This window comes from Pangasianodon hypophthalmus, chromosome 15 (assembly GCF_027358585.1).
Source record: "Pangasianodon hypophthalmus isolate fPanHyp1 chromosome 15, fPanHyp1.pri, whole genome shotgun sequence".
NCBI lineage: Eukaryota > Metazoa > Chordata > Actinopteri > Siluriformes > Pangasiidae > Pangasianodon > Pangasianodon hypophthalmus.
In genome coordinates this window covers 5,270,985-5,291,786 of record NC_069724.1, presented here as the reverse complement: position 1 = coordinate 5,291,786, position 20,802 = coordinate 5,270,985, and the positions used below count along the sequence as shown (strand labels likewise).

The following is a 20,802-nucleotide window of genomic DNA, read 5'->3' as shown; positions in this document are numbered from 1 at the left end:
TGGAGTTGTGTTACAGTAATACAGACTTCAACATTGGCTGAAAGTATATTTAGAGGAAGGATAATCAGCAGCCTCATTGTCTGTAAGATATAAAACAGAAAAGAGAATTTAAAAAATTTGAGGTGCAAACGGACTGATGAATATTCAGTGATTGATGAATATTCAGCGAATGAAAGTGCATGAGAAAGAGTCCCAACAGTAAGGGCAATCACTGGTCTCAGAACACATGGCCATGTTGGATCATTATCTCCAGGCCATTTCTGCATATTAATTATACTGCTCTAATTTAATGATCTTTGCCATTGAATTCACCAAGCTGTTGTAGGATCGTATTAACAATGTTCCTGGTGTCGTTCAATTTTTTTTAACCTAGAGTTTTTTCTCTGTTATTACTTGCTATAGCATGTGCAGGGAAGCACAGAAAATTAAATTTGAACTCACCTTTTTCTAGAGCCATCATTTAATTATGGGATGGTGATTATGAAAGTTGAAAGCACTCAACGATTTCGGGGCATATTTACAAAGAAAAGTGCTAATTACAGCAGCTTTAGTGAACATTTGTGGTAGGGAAGGCAGGGGATGCGGGGTAGTTTAGTATGTGAGCTAATAAGAACATGCATGCAAATGAACACAGATGCACCTTGCCTAATTAACATATGGCGGATGTGCATATCTTCCAGTAGTTGTTTTTTCAGATGAGGCGATTAAGGTTATGTTTAGTCTTTTGCACTCTTAACAGCCATCAAAAATGCTTGATGTCATGTTTACCTTTATTCCGTACATCCTGATCATTTGAGAACTGGTTCTGCACTTGTTATAGTGACTTCAGAGCTGCAACCCGTACAGCAGCAGAGTACTATTTACTTTTAGTATAATATTATTATTACACAGTGTTCTAAAATCGCCTCTGTACATTATACATTATATATATAAATATATATATATAATATATCTCATAGGTGGGTGATCCACTGAAACACTCGGTAAGGACTGTGCTATATATATATATATATATATATATATATATAGCACAGTCCTTACCGTGTGTTTCAATGGATCACCCACCTATGCGATCATCACCGCAGCCATTTTTTATATCATGCCAATAAAGTGCTTTGATTTTAATCATGGTGCCTCAGAGCAACTTGTTAGTGGTGCTGACTTCAAACTGCGAATTGTGAATTCTCCCAAGTTACTCAAAAAGTTTTGAGTAACCTACACTGGGTACCAAAAAGAATCGTAATAGTATCCCTTGTGACCTTTATTAATACTGAAAGTCATAGTATTAAATAAGAGAATGGTACATAACTGATACATAACTATTACTAACATTATGACTGGTTATTCATATATACCTCAAGAGGCTGTTAATGTAAATGCTTCATTATTTCCTGATGTGCTAAGGATTGGTGTATGTATTATCTCATCATTATGGAAGCATTAGTTAAGTATTTTTGGATCTTATAATAAAGTTTTACCAGAAAAGGAATTCCAGTCTAGACTACAGGACATTGAAAATTAAAGAAATAAAGTGTTTGGGCAATGCAGAGAAGTAATTCTGCATGAGGCTCAGGTTTGGGGCTCCAAATAGTGTTTATGGCCCTTACAATAAATTCACAGTAATGTGATTTGGCAGATAATTTGCTTCTTTGCTCAGTGAAAATAAATTAATATCAGTTTGAAAGAACTCTTTTGAACACAATCATAGTAGCTGTCAATGTCTCATCTGAGCAATAACTACTGCAGCCATATTTATGTAATAAAAAAAAAGATTGTTAAATAGCGTAGAGAATGACAAGGTGTATAATAAGAATGGTGGTTCATTACCATAATCTCCGCCTGGTATGTTAGTGCTTTGACAAGGAATCTCTTATAAATGAATATGCAATGAGAAAAACCGTAAAGCCTAAAACCTTAGTGTCCATCCCTTTAAATGAATTGTATGCAGTAAACCCCTTGGGTCTGTTCCATAACATTCATGTTCATGACCATCAGTTTTAAATTCCAAAAAAGAGTGACTGCAGTAAATGTTATAAAAATGCACTGCTTAGGTTATATATGTTTTTAAATCTAAGCATGTCTTTGCCAACAGGAGATTCCAATGACAACAAGCCTGTAGTAGGGATCGAGGAGGAAGAGGTGGCCAAGATGGGCTGCCCGAGTCTGGGAGAGCACACCAAGCTGGAAGTGGTGATCGAAGAGTCATACGAATTCAAGGTAACTTCTAAAAAAGCTAGATTGTCTGCAGGATAATACAGTATCTATGAGGATAATCAGTATCTTCTGGATTTCACCCAGAAGTGCACATGTAGTCAGTTTTACTTCACATTAATTATTTTCCATTGACATATTTATAGCTATGGCTACACCTAAATCCACCCCTTAAAACGAAAAAGCCACCCTTAACAACTTGCACATTACTTTTCCTAATTAACATGTGATTTATTTTGTAATGACTTTTTCAGTTTAAAGTTCTTTCTTTGACATGTTGGACTATTTTCACTTTGGTTAATAGTTTCCTACACGACCCACAAAGCAGTTTGACTATCTGCTGATAGTAGTGCCAGTGGGATTTAGCCTGCATTGAAGATTGAAGACTGCAATGCAACAGCACTCTAGTCCTTTAGTTTGTCCAGCTCTCTCCTCCTCATCTGTACACTCTGCTCAAACAGATCAGCTTCCAGAGCTTCAACAATCATGCCAATACCACCGACAACACCATCGCACTCGAAATCGCATAGAGCCGAGTCTCTGCTGTAACTCAGCGCAACATTATACTATCATCATGAGGACATCTGGTCCTTTTTGGTCCACATACAGGGCTAAAATCAAGACCCGACCCTCTAAGATCACTTTTGCATTGTTGATGCTTGAATTGGCTTTCATTTGTCCTTTTGGTAAGACTTTGTACAAGTGGAGGAGTTCATGGGATTTAGGAAAGATGTGAAACAGGGATGTGGATTCCTCTACAGGATTACACAATGAAAACACAAACCAGTGACAGCAGTGCAGATCTCAGTGGACAGAATGAGAGAGTTTTTTTTTGCTTGTTTGTTTTTTTTTCTTTTTCTGGCATCTTGCAGCCTCACTGTCGCAATATAAGTTTGACCATCGACTCTGCCTGCAAAGAGTAACTGAAAGGTTAGATTAGTCTTTTACTCAAGTTGGCGTATTTTTCCTGTGTGTGTGTGTGTGTGTGTGTGTGTTTCAGAACACAGTGGATAAGCTGATAAAGAAGACTAATCTTGCATTGGTCGTGGGCAGCAGTAGCTGGCGAGAGCAGTTTGTCAGTGCTGTCACTGTCAGTGCAGGTCAGTGTCGCTCACACACACCCATACCCACACACACACACACGTTTTACTATCCTAGCTAAAGGAACCAGCTAAATGTCTCCACAAGTTCCAACAGATAATCAGATAATCAAAACAGATATATAGCCTCTTTTATATCTTCAAATAAAAGCTGTAAAATCATGGTATTTTTGTGAGGACCAGGTGATTTGCAGGACATTTGGTCCATTTTTGTGTATACACACATACACACACATGCACACACACACACTCAGTCAGAGACACACACATTTCTGTCCACCTAGCATTTATTCCATCAGTGTTTAATTGCTGCAGATCTAATTTTTATTCCAAAGAAACAGCTGCTTCATTATCTGTTTCACATCTGCTTATCACCACATGAGCGCATGATTACCGCAATGCTGGGAACACAGAGGGGTTGAGATACAAACACAGACATGCACACAACTTGGAGATTTGTGGAGATGAGAAGTGAAATTACTGGTACTACCCTGAAGTGGATTATTTTCCTAATACAGCAAGTCTCGAAGGGATTTGTCAATATTTACAATTTTCAATTTATTTGTGAACAAAACTTTGTTCTTTTTAGCCATTTATAGTTATATGTAATGTTGCCAAATGTCCGCAAAACAAGTTGGTTCCTGTTATTATGTTATAGCAGATATAGTCTCTTTTTTTTTCATTCTGCTGAAGTTATGCTACTGAGAAACATAACAAGTGCAAAGTCCTCTGTACTGAAGACGGAAAACTTACTGACTGTTACAAAGTGCTGACACTTGACACCCCTTTGATAAATGTTAAGCAATAATCTACATACAGAAAACTTCATTTTGTCAAGGAATATAATTTTTTCTTTGTTAAATAACACAAAATCTTAAAAAAATCTTTTCATTATTAGCCTTAGATTATGTGGAGCATCTGCCATACAAGTCCCTGTATAAGTCTTTACTTGAGATACAATAACATATTAGAGTGAGCACATTAATATAAACCTGTGATTTGAATTACAGCTGGCACCACTGTGAGAGCTGCTGTTATAGAGAAGTAATCAACACCATCTGACTTAACAGATTCAAGAGTTTAACAGTACTGTGGTATAATTTCTTTTAATTGGGGTTTTATTCAATTTTTAACATACATCATAACGGAATAAAATGACAGAATCTGAATTACATAAAAATAAATCTTAAAAATACAATATAAGGTCAAAATAAAAACAGCTTGCATGGGTCATACATGTGATGGCATTCAGCATGTTTTCGCAACCCTACATCTTTTATCATTTCTCTCGTTTATCGTTATATAACCTGTCTCTGCTGCTGCCCCCCCTCTAGGTGATGATGATGAAGAAGAGAGCGGCGAAGAGCGCTTGCCCTCTTGCTTTGATTACATCATGCACTTCCTGACCGTCTTCTGGAAGGTCCTGTTCGCGTTCGTTCCACCCACAGAGTACTGGAACGGCTGGGCTTGCTTCTTTGTGTCCATCCTGCTCATCGGCGTGTTGACCGCCGTCACTGGAGACCTGGCCTCCCACTTCGGCTGCACTATTGGCCTGAAAGACTCGGTCACAGCTGTGGTGTTTGTGGCCCTCGGCACCTCGGTACCTGGTGAGTGCGTGTCAGCGTGTGCATTCTTTTGTGGGACCGAAAGTCCTGGTGTGACGACAAATTCAGTGTTTAGATGAGGAGTGGCATTAGAAAACCTTTTCCACCTCTCTGTCCTTTCCTCTTTCTCTTTCTCAGTCTTTTTCTTCACTTCCTCAGAGTACATATCTATTTTAGTTATTGCAATGTTTTCTCAGATTTCATCAGAAATGATCACGATTGGTTCAGTTAGGCGAAACAAAATGAGCTATAGCAACCAACTACTTTGTTTTGCTAACATAAGCTAACAATTAGCTAAAAATAGTTCATGATGATAATTGTATTAGCCTAAAATTAGCTCATGAAGCTAGTATCTGACATGCTAATATGCTAGTTTAAAAGTACTCAGTAATGTATTTAAAGGGAAACAGTCATATACACTAATAATTCAGGTCAGTAAATTACATTAAAAAAAGATTTTAAAGAATCCATAATATTCCTGAGTCCCATGATCCCTTGTGTGGACACTTCAGGTAAACAAGAGTAAACAAATGTGCTAAATGCTAAAGCAACATCTAAACTGACAAAATATTATCAACACGCAACAGCAGCAGTAACGCAAGCTGACATTGTCTTAACCCATTTACACACTTATACCAGAGCAGGGTAAAATGATTTTATTGATTCACAACCTTATTATAGTATTATAATTATCATTCTTAAACCAGAGAGAACCTTATAATACTAAGGTCACAAAGTGTTTAGCTAGCAGCAGGGAAAGTATAAACAACCCGAGAAGCTTGGAGGAACAGCAAATCCTTCTAGGACTGCCACATTGATTAAAAATGATATTTAATGGCATTCGAATATAATTAAAAACTTCCACAGGCAGAGTGAACATTAGCAGTAATGCTAGCATTACAAATGTATTCCATTTTTCATTTTCATTTAAATTTTTTTTTACCCAGAGTCAACTTGACATGACATGAGACTAGACTATACATTCCACTATACAAATCCACCATCTTTAATTCTCTTCATGTAGTCCAAATGGCTTTGTGCTCACTGTATATGCTCACTATATAGAGTATGACATATTGGTGTTGTAAAACACTAGATCCTCCAGAGAACACCATTTTGACATTCAGCTACAGAAAATGAGTGACTCGGAAACTGGCTGTTGAAAATTGAGGCTCATGCTGCCTTCGTGGTAATTTGAGTGGTAATTTGCAAGTTGTAATAACGTCATTTTCCACCTCGGGACGTTCGATGTACTTTCAAATTGGAAACAAAGATGAACGCCTCCACAACAGCATGTATTTTGTTTGTTTGCACATAAAGCTCATAAAAAGCTACTTTAACTGCACTTTTACAGTCACAGGCCTGAGTGGCTATTGGTACTATTCTACTGTAGTGAACTTCACACATTCATGCAATATTTTGGACTGAAATTGCATCACAGCAACAACAGCTGACAACAGTGTGTAACATTACCAACAAGCTAACCAGCGAGTAGTGTTAGCAACAAACTAGCTGGCTAACAGTGATAGTGATAACTCTAACGTTGATGATTACCTTCTCAAAACAGTGATTATTATGATCAGTGGTATAGATTTAACCAAGAACTGTGTCTGTATATTAACTGATCCAAAGCCAGTACTGCTATAAACTAATTTAAAAGTAGAGAGGGGGAACTTTACACTGTTCAGTGTGTATGCGGACTGTTGAATTGATTTGATGTCTCTGTAAATGGGGAAGGAACTGGTAGTTCAGAAGACTACTCCAAGTTGATGAGTTGAAATTGCAAGTTAAGGGAGCGTTTACCGGTTGACATTTACCGGTTGTAGGCGGGGATTTACAAGTTGCAACTTCACCTTGAACACAGCACAGCACTACTTTGTTTTATAATTAACGGTACAATAGTGATTTTGGAAAACTGCTTGTCTGTGTTTACATGGACCTCCTGTCAGTCTTTTCATAGACACCATCCCTTCACTCCGCCCCATCTCAGTCTGTTTCAGAAATGAAAACTTGGCGGAATCAAATAAGCGTTCAGCTAAGCAAAATACTTCCACTTTGAGGAAAAAAATATGCCATGCTTCCAAAAAAAAAGTGATAAGAAACATAGTAAAACTAAAACAAACATTAGTAGTTCTTTTCCTAGATGGAGAAACTTATTACTGGCAACGACGGTGAAGATGGGCATGGAATTAGCAACGTTGATCATGGACAGGTGAAACGCAATCTGTATAAAGTTGTACTATTCTAAGAGTGGCTTTACATAACAAATCATGTAGATACATTTTTTATCGCTTAGAGAGCCAGGTAAGGTAATGCTTTAGGTGAACCACCTTCATAAAAATGTATGTAATGCCAGCTAATTCCCATACAGTTTACGATGCTAGCTAGCTAACACTAGCTAAACAAACTAAGGGGCACTCGTCACAAAGAGAAACAGGACAGTGAAGGCACTCTGGACCATTCTCGCCAATGAATCTGAGAAGAATTTTTTGTGTCTATAGTAGGCTGAGAAAATGACTGATGTACAATCATCGGTTGTTTGCATACAAACATCATGTTTGTGTCCTCAACAAAAGGTCAATTAAATCAACAATTTGACTATGAGATGTAGTGTTCTGTCCTTACATTGCACGTAAAAGATATTATTCGAGTCTGGCTAGCGACTTGATTTTCTTTCAGCCGCAAGGTCGTTGCATGTTTTGCTAGCTAGAGAGTTATATGAGAGTTTTGCATCAAACTTTATTGCCTTATATTGGTTTAGTCAAAAGCTTTTTCTTGATGTCTACAGCCGCATCATGGGTCTGTGTTTGTTTCAAATGGCACAAAGACACAAGTTTTAGTGCTGTCAGCAAACTTCAACTAAACATAGAGGAAGAAGTTTAAAAGTGCCTCTCTGACTATCTGGCATTCTTCCATGTTGTCTTCAGTTTTAGAAACTTGTTGTCCTGAGATTGGATGAAACCAAATGCACATATGAATTATTCATGACTTTCTCCAGAGTCTGATATTCTCATCTCCTGCGAGTCGCTAGTGCAGCGTTTCTACTTCTGTTTTTGTCTGTGAGATTTTTCATCATCAGTCAATATGGTGACATACAGGAAGCAATGCCACATCATACTGCATACTGCTGAAAGATTTTGAAGATCATACACAGGTGCTGCTATCAATAGCCAGCATTTCAACAAAAACACTGTTAGATATAATGAGAAACATCCACCTTTCAATGGACGCTGGCCGGTCAGACGCTATTGACAAAAACATCATTGCCTGAAGAAGGTAAAGTTTGTAAAAAAAAAAAAAAAAGTTCTCTTATTGCTCTGCAAGACTTCAGACATGATGTAAGTGTGTTGCAACTATTATTTAGAAAATCTAAACGATGATGGGATATTAGATAAACTTTGCTCATCATCGTGCCTACTTTATACTACTTTATACGCTTTTGTTCTTTGTTTGAGTTCCTGATTTTTTTTTTCCATCCAAAATGGCTTTTTTCCCCTCAAAACTCTGACAGTACTTTCCACAGATAGAAAAGAGCCAAGCGTGTTATATTTTCAGATTGTCTGTCTGTTTGTATGTCCATCCTTCAGTGCCTCATGACTTAAGAATGAGCGGTTGAATGTTTGTAGGATTTATATAGAATTGTTATTGTAACCAGCAGATGAACTGATTAGATTTTGGAATTGGTCCAAACAGGATCAAGGTCACAGCAAGGTCAAATGTCCTGTTTGAAGTATATTTTAAAGGTATTTCAGGTCTACAATTTTGTAAGAAGGGCTAGACTTGTTGGCACCAGAGCCATCCCTATTGATGCCATTGGCATAGAGTTCTACTTGTTTACCTTTATTTTCATTTTGGGTCCAAAAATTCAATTTAATTTAATCCAATTCAGTTTTATTTATGTAGCACTTTTAAAGCACAAATATAATATCATCTAAAAAAAACATGAAAAACATAGTAAAATAAAAGAATGAACAATTACAAATGGTGAAGTTAATCAAGTACATTTTTAATGTGTTTTTTTCCCAAGGAAAAAAATCTATACAGTGTTCCTAATGGTATCTGAAACAGATTCAAGTGGTCACCTGACCACACCAGTCATGAACATTTTTTGCTCTGTGAAAACATTTCACTAACTAAATTTCCTATGTGCTCCTCAGACACCTTTGCCAGCAAAGTGGCCGCCATCCAGGACCAGTACGCCGACGCCTCCATCGGCAATGTGACGGGCAGCAATGCTGTGAACGTCTTCCTGGGCATCGGTGTGGCATGGACCATCGCCGCTGTCTATTGGCACAGCAAAGGCCAGCAGTTCCATGTGCCACCCGGCTCGCTGGCCTTCTCTGTCACACTCTTCACCATGCTGGCACTGGGCAGCGTGCTCACACTGCTCTACCGCCGTCGGGCCTCGGTCTCTGGAGGAGAGCTCGGGGGTCCACGGACCGCCAAGCTGCTCACCGCTCTGTTCTTCCTCACCCTGTGGCTCATCTACATCCTGCTGGCTTCGCTGGAGGCCTACTGCCACGTGCCTGGCTTCTGAGAGTCACAGAGAGGGAAGGGAGGGAGAGAGAGAGAGAGAAAGAGAGAGAGAGAGAGAGAGAAAGAGAGAGAGAGACAGAGAAAGAGAGAGAGAGACAGAGAAAGAGATTTCCTTCCTGTGCAACCACCTAATTATTCTCCCTACTGTTGTGACATACTGTATCTATAAAGTGTTCAAATTGATGTTTACATTTGTTATTGCACATAATTAGTGTTGTTGGAATGGGACCAGTTCCTTCTTGCTCCCACTGAAGTGGATTCTCAGTGCTCGTGGAGGGTCTTGAGATTCTTTTTAATAACTGGAGGGAACTCAGAGACATTGCTTACTACACGGTTTACACTACTTGCTGTGTTCCAGCACCTGCTAATCTCGACTACATGGGAAATCCATTCGGGAAACCCATTCAGCTTATCTAGTATTGGGTCTGTCTTTTTTCCAGTCACATTTTCACTCTTTATGTCAATATTTTCACCATCAGCAACCTCCTGCTCCCTACCAATAGACTCATTGGTTTAGCAGGGGTGTGGATGTGCTTCATAGATTCCCCAGCCATTTAGAACAGACCATCCCGGACTTCCCAGCCTCCTCTTAGGCCTGCCCTGCAGATCTCCACAGACCCACCTGCACAAACCAGCATCATCTCCCTCCAACCCCTCCAGTTACCCTCTATTTCTACTCCCTTTCTTCTGTTAAGTGCTCGTCTTGTGCAAGTGTTGGGAAAGTTGTTTTTTTTTTTAATTTATTTATTCCTGAAAAGAAACTAAATCATGGAATGTGTTTGACAGTTTTACTTAAAAGAGGTGTCACTAAAATGACTAGCATAGCACAAGAGAGCAAAATACATGACGTAGAGATAAAACTATCATAGATGTATATTCATAAGATAATAACTGCTATTTATTATCCTTGCCTGTATATTATGTGTTCAGGTGCGTCTGTGTGTGTGTGTGTGTGTGGGTGTGTGTGGGTGTGTGTGTGAGAGAGAGAGAGATGATGTTTTGGATAAGGAATGTGGTATTCAGAGGAAAAAGCAAAGTGACACCGGTCTGTTTAGTACCAGCATGCCAAGCATGGTCACTGGTGTGTTTGTTCCCCGATCCTATACATAAAATAATGCAAACACACACATGTACATACATACACATGACTATGGAGTTGTTTTCATACATGCAAAAATAAGATCCTAATTTTATGAGCTGTAACCAATTTTGCCAGCACAACTCCTCATATTACCACCATAAGGACTGATATCTTTACAATATTAATGTGAAAACCAAGTGGGTTTCTTTAAAGAGTTGAGTGGGCGGGGCTAGGTGGATGGATAAGGGGCGGGGATGAAACAAAACATTCTAGGAGTTGTGGTTGTCAAAACTCTACACATGACATAATTGACTATTGATTTGTGGGTTATAAAATAATTTTGTTGTTGTATAGCAGCATTCTCTTGTTTGTGTCTCGAATTATGCACCATCATAAGGGAAATGCAACTGCAAATACGTATCTGAATGATCATTTTCAAATTGGAATTTAAATTTGAACAAAGTTCAGAAAATGCTGCTATAGTGTTGCGTTCACATATGATTACTTTCGACAGCAAATTTACCCCTTGACTTCTAAATTCTCATGAGCTTCCATATACCCCCCATGAACACATCATTAGTATTACTGAGGACTATTGAGTGCAGCATACTGTGATGTTGGGTGTGTGTATACCAGATGCTGAATTAAGAAGGAGGACCATACTCTGCTATGGTGTAGTTGGTTAAGGTGAGTAGCTTCTGTACTGTATATGGCTCTCTAAATTTTACCGCTTCCATAGTATTGGGACTTTGACTGATACAAAAAGTTATAAATTGCATTTAAATACAGCAAGCACCAATATGAATATGGTGAACTTTTTGCTGCTGTATTGGGCTGGACTCTTTGAAATGTGGAGCTGTAATCATTACCCCATTAATCTAGCCCTGTTTGTGATTAACAAAGCACTGATTCTTCCAGATTGCATCACCGCTGTTTAATTTTGGTTTATGCACCTGATTAATGCATTTTGGATTGAATTTCAAATCGATTTATATTTTTTTGCACACTCTAATCAGTTACTTCCATCTGTTTCTTAAGTTACGAGTCTTGGCTCAGTTCTAGTAACCCAGGAGCCTCCTTCGACACATCAGGTTCAGTCTCTGTCTTTTCCTTTCTCAATCCCAGATACGATACTCCCGTGACTCACATCGCCCCAGTGCAGAGTTTTCATTATTATATTCATATGATGTAATTGCTAATAGGGCTTTGTTTTCTTTTAATACCACACAGCCAGGCTTCTGGAAATCTTCAGGATACTCATTGCTCTGGCTAGGACATTTTGCTGCTCTTCGCTGTCAGCGATTACTAGGCCAGTTCTTGTAGATGTTCTAAGGCACACTTAGCTTTATGCATTTTAAAGAAATTGTTATTTTGTCATCCACATCAGCTGGATTTAAAAGAGTTGAAAAAAGCAAAGTGCAGACCTTCAGCTTCCTTTTCTCCGAGACCCATAGTGAGACAAACAGAGAGAGACAGGTATTTATTCACTGAAATCCCAGAAAGTGCTCATCTCTTCAATTTTCAGACCCACATCATCTGTGGAAGCTCCACAAACCAGCGTGACATGAGAACGGTTCAACTTTGTCTGGCATTTTTAGCACAATGTGTATTTGTACTCCCTGACTTTTACATGATACTGGGCAAAAAAAAAAAAAAAAAAAAAGAAGAAAAGCATCAGGAGTGAATATTTTTAATGCTTCTTGTTGCTAGGCAACGTCTCACACCGTCATTGTCTTTCAGTCATGTTGTCTGATGTCAGTGCGCTAGAACGCATAGCAAGATCTCTGGGTTTCATTTTCCTTTTAAGGTCATTACTGTCTCCTTCTCTGACTCATGACACAAGGGGTTAATAAATTTAAGGTTTCCTATTTAAAATGAAAAGGAATGACAGAATAAGGGTGTTATTTGAGTTTTAAAGGAGCAGTTTGCCATTTTAGAGCCACAGGTTGAAATACTAAGTATAATTAAATATAATAATATATATTATATATTATTATATATTATATGTTATAGTGTATTACGCGCTATGAACGGCATGACATGAGTATAACAACACAAATACCCATATCAATGAAAAAAATACTTTCTTAGCCTGCCTAATTATTCACATTACCTTTTATTATTACATTACATACATTATCCACAATGTAGTACAGTTTCCTTCTGATGTCAGGATTTACAACGTCAGGAAAGCACATGTACGGCACAGGGTTGAATTTTGTGAGCGATGGGCCAAGAAGTTTCAGAAAAAGAACCAACGCCTCACTTGGGTTTTTGATCTGCCCCATTATTTTGCCTAATTCTTTAAGAAATGACAACAAAGTTGCCTTTGTTTTGGCCATACCCATGATGCGTGAGCATGTGACTGATAACGTGACTACTTACCAATTGGTCATCATGGAAATTGTATTTTCAGAAGAGATTTTTTTTTATTAATATAATTAATATTAAAAAAAAATCTGTAGAGGTGTCTGATCCACGTCAATAAGTTCCAGAACGCAGGAACTCCAAATCTGATAAGTACTGCATCTTGTTTTAGCATGATCCGGCACAAATGAAGTACTGAAGCTGACACAGCTTTAGAGCAGTCCTCCTTCCTAAAAGTATTCATTAAGACATAGATGCCAAAAAAAAAGGATCCTCGATCAGCACTCTTCCTCTGACACATGGATAACTCTTTTGGGACCAGGGTAGTGATTGATTTGTGTAGAAAGATAAAGCCAGAGCAGCTCTTTTCATTTCTTAACACGTAAAGAAGCTGTCTCAGTTAGGCCTCTTTATCAAACATTTGTTTTCAGCGTGAGTTGGGGATACAGTTGGTAGTCTTCAGAATTTATTCTTAGAATATGCCTTCTTCCTTCAGGGCAGGAAATGAGTTTCATCTAATTAGAGATAACGGCATGTAGATGAAAGAATTATTTGGATATACCGTCTCGGATCACTGGTGTGTGTGGATTAGTACACTTTCTCTACATTGCATCAAGGCTGGTATTATAACAGACAGAGCCCAGACAAAAAGAACAGCTGATGTATTCTGATCTTCCTTTCTGTTTCACACGCTGCAGCCTCTGACCTAAAGCCATGTTTTATAATTACACATAGATTAAGCACAAAGCAATGCTCATTATTTAGCCAAAGCATGTTTCCTGGCCTCACACACATGCTAACAAACATACACTTCAAGTATCCTTCAAGTATAAGAGGGACGGGTGTTGTCCTTTACTTGCATGCTTGTTTCATCGCCGCGTGTCAGTTTGCTAATGTATGCTGTGTGTATTTCAGTCTGTCACATGTGCTGTTGTGATCCTCAAATCTAAAGCATGTCTTTTCTATGTGTGTGAGTGTGTGTTCGTCTATTTAGGTTCGTTTCTTTAAGCACAACAACGAAATATTTACAAAAAGTGACAATTTTGTGTTGTTTTTTTATGTATTACTATTTGATAAATTACTGCTTTAAGAGACATTGTTTTTTAAATGCCAAGTGTTCTTAATTTCAGTGTATGATATTACTGTTGGATTGGTACTGCACAGGAGACAAAATTATATTTTGAGTAAACAAAGTACAAAGAAGTGCGACAGGCATTGCTATTATCACAAAAGAACAATTTATGTCAATTAACGCTGTAATTAAGTGTGTATGTGTGTGTGCAAGAATGGCGTGAATTTGTGTCAACACACTGAAGCTGTTCTGTGAAGGTGAATGGAGAACGAGTCTCTGTTTGTAGTGCATAATCACTGGGTTCTTATTTATGGAAGACTACATTAAAGTTGAAATTGTATATTATACTGTCACAGCGAGTTCTCCTTATTGTCTTTGAAAACATAACTCTTTTTTATTTATCTTGTCACTAAATACTGAGAAATCACCTAGTAATGATCATGCCATAGTTGCTCGAGGTGATTAAGGGTAAAGCTGTAGTGAGCGATTTAATGGAAGTTAGCTAGCTAGCTGTTATGAAATTCAAACAAATACAGCTCCTCCTTGTAGTGTTCTCCCTGAAGCCACGCCCTCAAAACAAATACGCACATTCTACCCAAGCTTGAACGGCTAAGTCTATATTAAACTAAAATGTGTAAAGGTTCAGTTATATAAAATTCCTTGCTTACAAAAGTTCAGATAAGCAACTAACATGACTGCATGATGACGCTAGTCATCTTTTCATGTTTGACCACTACATATTTGTTTATTGCTCTAAATATGACAACTCAAAGTGAGTATATTCTGTTTTGACGCATCACATTACGACTTTTGATTAGCGCCATGGACTCTGAATAGTTAAAACATACAAAGAATACATTTTGTGAATTTGGCGTGAGGGAAATAAACACCTATGTCTTTGTCCTTTTGTCTTTAAACATTCTGTTTTCATCGTCGACTTTTAAACAAACCATGACGTCACTTCAGTAATCAGACCAGAGAAAGTAAATAAAATGAAAAATTTATGAAAGTGTGTGAAAACTCTCCCTTTTCTGAGCTAGTGTCTGTAGCCCTGTAGCTAATCTCTGGTCTGATGAGCTGCCTTTAGCTAAATAATTTACATAAATGCATGTGATTGGCTAAACCACAACAGAGGATCTGCTACAGGAACCAGGCTATTTCATGTTTCGAAAATTAGAATCTTTGAACGATGTTTTTTTTTTTTTTTTTTCATACATTCAAATGCTCTGCTCCATTTTTTTTTTTTTTTTTTTAAAGCACCCAATTTGGTCTTTTTTTTTAACACATTTTTGGGATCTGTAGTGCAAAACAAGGAGCTTTCTGAATTGACAAACAACATGATTGATAGGCATGTAGAGCCATTTCCTTATCCTTGTTGTTTGGATGATGGTGGTCCTCGGTGTTACTGTTTCTCCCATGTACAGAGGGTGGAGCAACAAAGACCAAAGTTCTTCCCTGTAAGAGGATATTTTATTGCAGCTGCTGCAATGTGAAGACAGCTTGCATTGACTTAAATATTATATTGCTGACCTCATCTTTAATTCTAGCAGCATACTCAGTCATACAATTGAAACCACAGAGGAGGCTTCGTAAGTTCATCTGAATGCAGTGTTTCTGTAAACATTAGGGTCTTTGAGGAAATCTTTAATGAGACTGAAATTTTAAAAGAAGGTATCTTTACCTCCAGAGGGGTTTTGAAAAGAGGACAAAAACAGGAAGTTCTTATGAAACTAATGTTTGACAGATGGCTCCCCACTTGGGTTTATTCCCCTCACAGCCTGATGAGCTGCACAGCTGAGGAAAATACTCATTAGAGAGAGAGAGAGAAAGACAGAGAGAGAGAGAGAGAGAGAGAGAGAGAGAGAGAGAGAGAGAGAAAGGATGCTCTGGAGTTTCGAATCTAAATGAAAAAAAAGCAAAGCACACAAGAGAAAGAAGCAGAGAGAGAGAGAGAGAGAGAGAGAGAGAGAGAGTCTTTAGAATGACCCTTAATAAGATTAGGCAAAAATGCCTCAGCAAATATGTGCAAATATGTGACAGTGAATATGTGAGACATAAAGCTGATGAAATGTGCTGTCCTTTATTGCCACTATGGCACTGGATGAAAGAAGGAATCATAGCTTCAAGCGATAGTCAAGGAGGCCAAGCATTTATTGCACTGAAATAGTGTTTAATGTTGCCATTACCACAAGGTGCCCTCTCACAGTAAAGGTTTTAGTATACCTTTATAGGGGTTTACATAAAGCAGAGCAGTAATGATGAAAGAAAAGGCAAAAATATGGCCAGGTTTTGAATCAGTAGCTCAAATGATTTATCCCTATTACTTTTAGGGTTAACACCTGCTCCCTAGAGATTCTGCACAGGGACTTTCCATCTATTATTCTTCCTCCAGATGCACAGGAAGAAATTATAGTGAAATCCTGACCTTTGCTGGGGAGCAGAAATAAAGGGTCAGCACAAAAACTGGTGTTTAATAATGTACATGATGTATAATGCAAGCTCTGCATGACGATCCTGTTTCATCTGGTTAAGCCTCTTTTGACTATCACATGACTGCCAAGATATTTCTCTTCCAAGGCAAGATGCACAATACACCCTGTGGTCCCTTCATCATTTTCCTTTTCCTTAATTGACAATTTGGCATCCTCCTTCCTCTCTACCAGGGGCCTGATTCATAATTCAAGCATATTTCTTTCTTTCTTTTTTTTTTTTTAGATTTCCCAGAATAGATTATTTCTCCTTTAGTGGTTTTTCCTCGGCTGCAGGATGTCTAGGCTTTACCCGCTGAGTCTGATAAGTAAAAACTGATTCCCAGTGGCTTGAGCTATTTTTGTTGCAGGCACCTTTTGTATATTTACTACCATGAAGTGAGAACCCTCACCAAGAAAGCCGTAGTATTGAACTGGAAAACAAACAAAACATCATAAAATCCCAAAGGTTGAAATTTCTGGCTGAATACATCTGATTTAAAAATACACCTTAAATAAATGCCACCCCCAAGTGTTTTGTTGCAGTTCCTTAGCATTACAGGTCAAGTAATTGCCACATTTTTTCTGTTACTTTAATAAAATGAGTTCTGATTACTGTGGAGTTTTGTCGCAAAGCACTCTATCCACTCTGTTACAGTTTTACCTCTGACTGTTACAAAGTGCTCACGCTGGAGACTCCTTCTAAAATGCTAAGTAAACGTCTCCTCTCAGAAAGCTTCAACATGTCAATGTTTACATGTTTTTACAATCAGTTCACATGGACCATCCACCATCCAAGTCCCTGTGTAAGTTGCTACTATAGAAATGATGAAAAAACGCATTAATATAAATCCGTCAAAGCTAATGTTGTAGAAAATTAATCAACACCTTCTAAGCAATCAGTACCAAGCATTCAACAGCACTGTGGTATATAATAAATATAAAATGATTTAGAGCACAATTATTAGAAGGATTTTTCCTTTAGATTTCCAAAATTAACCCAGTAAGAATTAATCCTGTTCTTATGCCTTGCTATTTTCCTGGAAACATCTGACTCACTGGAGGGTAGAGACATTCAGGCAGAAGGCACTTGAAAGATAACAAATTAGAAGGCCATTGTTTTTGCCCTGGGAGAGCTGAGTAATCGCCAGCTCTATTTTCAGATCAGGGGGAAAAAAGCAGCTGCGCTGATAGACATTGTAGCTGCAATTTAGTGCTATCAATCACTGGAGCCTTGGTTAAAGGGTCAGCTTGCAATGAGTGTACTCTCACACACACTTAGCTGTCATTGGAAATTGGTTTTGCTCTGCACAAATTACCGCTGTCGTGCCTCATATGTCAGACCCCAGCGCTGAGCTTTGGACTTGTGAAAAGGTCTTGACTGGCAGGTGGCATCATTGATATTGACACGTATGATTATGCAACAGGAAAATGACATGGATCAGCGGTGTCTTACTTTACAGCAAAACACCTCTCATATTTCTCAGCTTCTTTTTCAAGAAAGGCCTCATGAGGTACATCATGATGTCCTCATTGCAAGCATTATCTTTTCCACTATCTGGAATATTAATGCACTGTCATGTGGTCTTGTGACGAATTAAAGTTTAAAAACCACACCATATAAATATTAAATGAACCTTTTCTCATTCGTCTCCGTTTTCTGAGTATCTGCGTACTAGAAATGTTACGAGAATGGCTGAAAGCATATGCAGTGTTTCTCTCCGTGTCTGTCAGGTCCCTGAAACATCTAAGCATGAAAAGCAGAAGTGGAATTAGAGAGATGGAGAAAATAAAATGGAGGTGGGAGGAGAGGCGGAAAATGGGCGCTTGTTTCATGAATCACTAGCTGAAGCGAGTTAGTCATCACATAGTGTCACTTCATGGTGGAAGTGATTCAGTTGCCCTGCAAACCAACACTGTAGGTTGAACTCCATCTTCTTCGCAGCTTGTGATTGGTTTAGTGAACAAAGCAGAGAGCTTTCCCTTTACCGTTTTATTCAGTATATCAAAGGCCACACTGTAGAGATAATTCTGTCACAACAACAACAAAAAAAAAATTATATCCTGATGTCTGATCCAGAGTACCGTTAGGAACAGGAAAGTGTTCCTGCTGTTTATACTTTATCATTATCATTCTCTTGCAATTACAGCCCTGCAAACAGGCTTGTTTTGGAGTCTCAACAGCCTCCCAAGAAGGGAATTTAGCCTATAGGAGTTAGATACCTTCTCTTAATGGTTAAAGAAAAAAGATAGACCAACACTAAAAGGCTTGAAGTGGTAGATTTATTACTTCATCAAGCCTCCTCTTCCATCTTACCCTGCTAAAGACGTTATACATAGATCAAGCTGTTGGTTAAGATAGCTGCCTCAATACTCCATTTGAATTTAATCTAGGATTTAAAGCCACTCTGGTGCAGATACTCAACATTATACACTCTCGCTAAATTGTTGGAGTGCAGTTTTATCCTCTGGGGAAGCGTTGATTTTCATTGTTTATATTGCTCTAGGACCAACTAGTTCTACACAAATCCAGCTTTTACCCATCAGAAACACTCCTGAACTCATATCTTGTGTGCTTGGTTTTCTTATGGCAGAAGCGAAGAGGAGCAAGGCAGGAGGGAGAGCGCTGCAGGGCGCAGAGCTCATAATCCGAAGATGGCGAATAGCACACGAGGGCCACCAGGCCAATTACATGCTGCATTAGCAGAATTTCTTTAGCTGCGATTACATTTAGGCCCTCTGCCACAGAAGTGCATACTGATAACATCAAGTGAGTCAGAAAGAGCCAGAAAGCCATATTTGCGCATTATATCGTTGTGTCTGATCATTATAGTGCTGCTCTAACACAGATCACCCATCTACTATGCTACACAGAGGCTCTAATTCAGTTCCAACCCATAGAGCAGTGACACAGTTTTTACATTGCTTCAATGCTTTTGTCATAAGCACATGTAACCAGTTTTATCTATACTTATTTTCACTTATTGGATTTTATTTGTAATTTAAAGGTTTTCACTAAAGATATAAATTGCTTTTTCACTGTTGTCCATGTCCACATTTATTCGTACAAAGGCATCCTGAAAACCTGCATAAAAGGTGCAGGCTATTGAAGATGTACTGATCTTAGCCTGCCTCCTGCTGGTATAACACTGAGCTACTGAATAGGAAAAGGTCAAATATACTATCATTTCCCATTTCAATCATAGAGTTTTGGGTCTGTCAGAGAAATTGAATTTCAATACCACGAATACTGAACACAAGGGGAAAATGTGCATTTTTTTTTTAAATAATAATTTGGGGGGTTTTTTTGTTGTTTTTTTTCCACTGATTTATAACATGCACTTTACCCCAGCTGCAGTTTTATTTCAGATTTAGTTTTGACTTGCAGTCAGTGACAAACAGAATATTCAAATCACCACCCTTACAGAAAAGTCACACAAACTCCACACGTGAATAATCACAATATTACCATGTACCCATTTTAGACAATTCACATTTATTGTTCATTTTTTTTTCACATGATTTTTTCCCCACATTATTCATTTATTTTCACCTGCCCATACACACACACACACACACACACACACACACACATAACTGATTTATTTATGAATCTGATTTTATTTATCACATATTATTCAGTTGATGTCACGTGGATTTATTTTCATTTTCAGGCCATAGGTTGTTGAAATGCACCTTCACATTTTCACATGTAATCACATATTATTCACATCTCAAAGACATATGATCACACATGAAATGTATATGATTTTTCACTCCAAAATTGCCACAGTTTGAAAGCTTGCTAAACATCTTCCATTTCTATGCTAGCTTAGTGTTTATATTCTTTTAAAATATTTTTATTCAGGAGATTATCTCAGGTCATACTCCACCAAAATGTTTAACCTTAATCTCGACCAAAATCTTTGTGAAGATGGGAATCAGGGTTAATTGTTTTACAGCCTAGGACTGAGTGCCATCACATGGCCAGTATGAGGTATAGCAAGACAACATTTACGTTTACAACTATGGCATTTGGCAGGCATCCTTATCTAAAGCAACTTACATTTACTTCATTTATACAACTGAGCATTTGGGCCCAGCAGTGGCAGCTTGGCAGTCCAGTCCAGTGTCTTAACCACTGAGTTACCACTGCCCAATAACTGCCCAAAACCTTTTCTTAAAAAGCTGTAAAATGGTATGAAGCTTCAAAGCACAGCATTCTCTGAGGTTCACAAGGATCTGAGAGTGTAGAGTCCTCAGTGGTAAAGGATCTAGGCTACTGTTTGAACCCCAGTTAAGCGCTGGAGTGTTGTGCCACACATCTGGCCCTGTACTCTGTTCTCAGCTTCCTTCCAAGCTG

At 38.2% G+C, this 20,802-nt stretch overlaps 1 protein-coding gene across 1 annotated transcript in view; it reads left to right on the top strand.

The window, feature by feature from the left end:
- Nucleotides 1-14,316, top strand: part of slc8a4a (solute carrier family 8 member 4a) — an 89,190-nt gene extending 74,874 nt beyond the window's left edge. Inside the window, exons 6-9 of the mRNA XM_034311486.2 lie at nucleotides 2,093-2,217; nucleotides 3,212-3,311; nucleotides 4,646-4,918; nucleotides 9,073-14,316. Coding sequence (XP_034167377.1) covers nucleotides 2,093-2,217; nucleotides 3,212-3,311; nucleotides 4,646-4,918; nucleotides 9,073-9,452 — 878 coding nt within the window. The 3' untranslated portion in view covers nucleotides 9,453-14,316. The remainder of the gene's footprint in view (nucleotides 1-2,092; nucleotides 2,218-3,211; nucleotides 3,312-4,645; nucleotides 4,919-9,072) is intronic.
- Nucleotides 14,317-20,802: the final 6,486 nt, after the last annotated feature.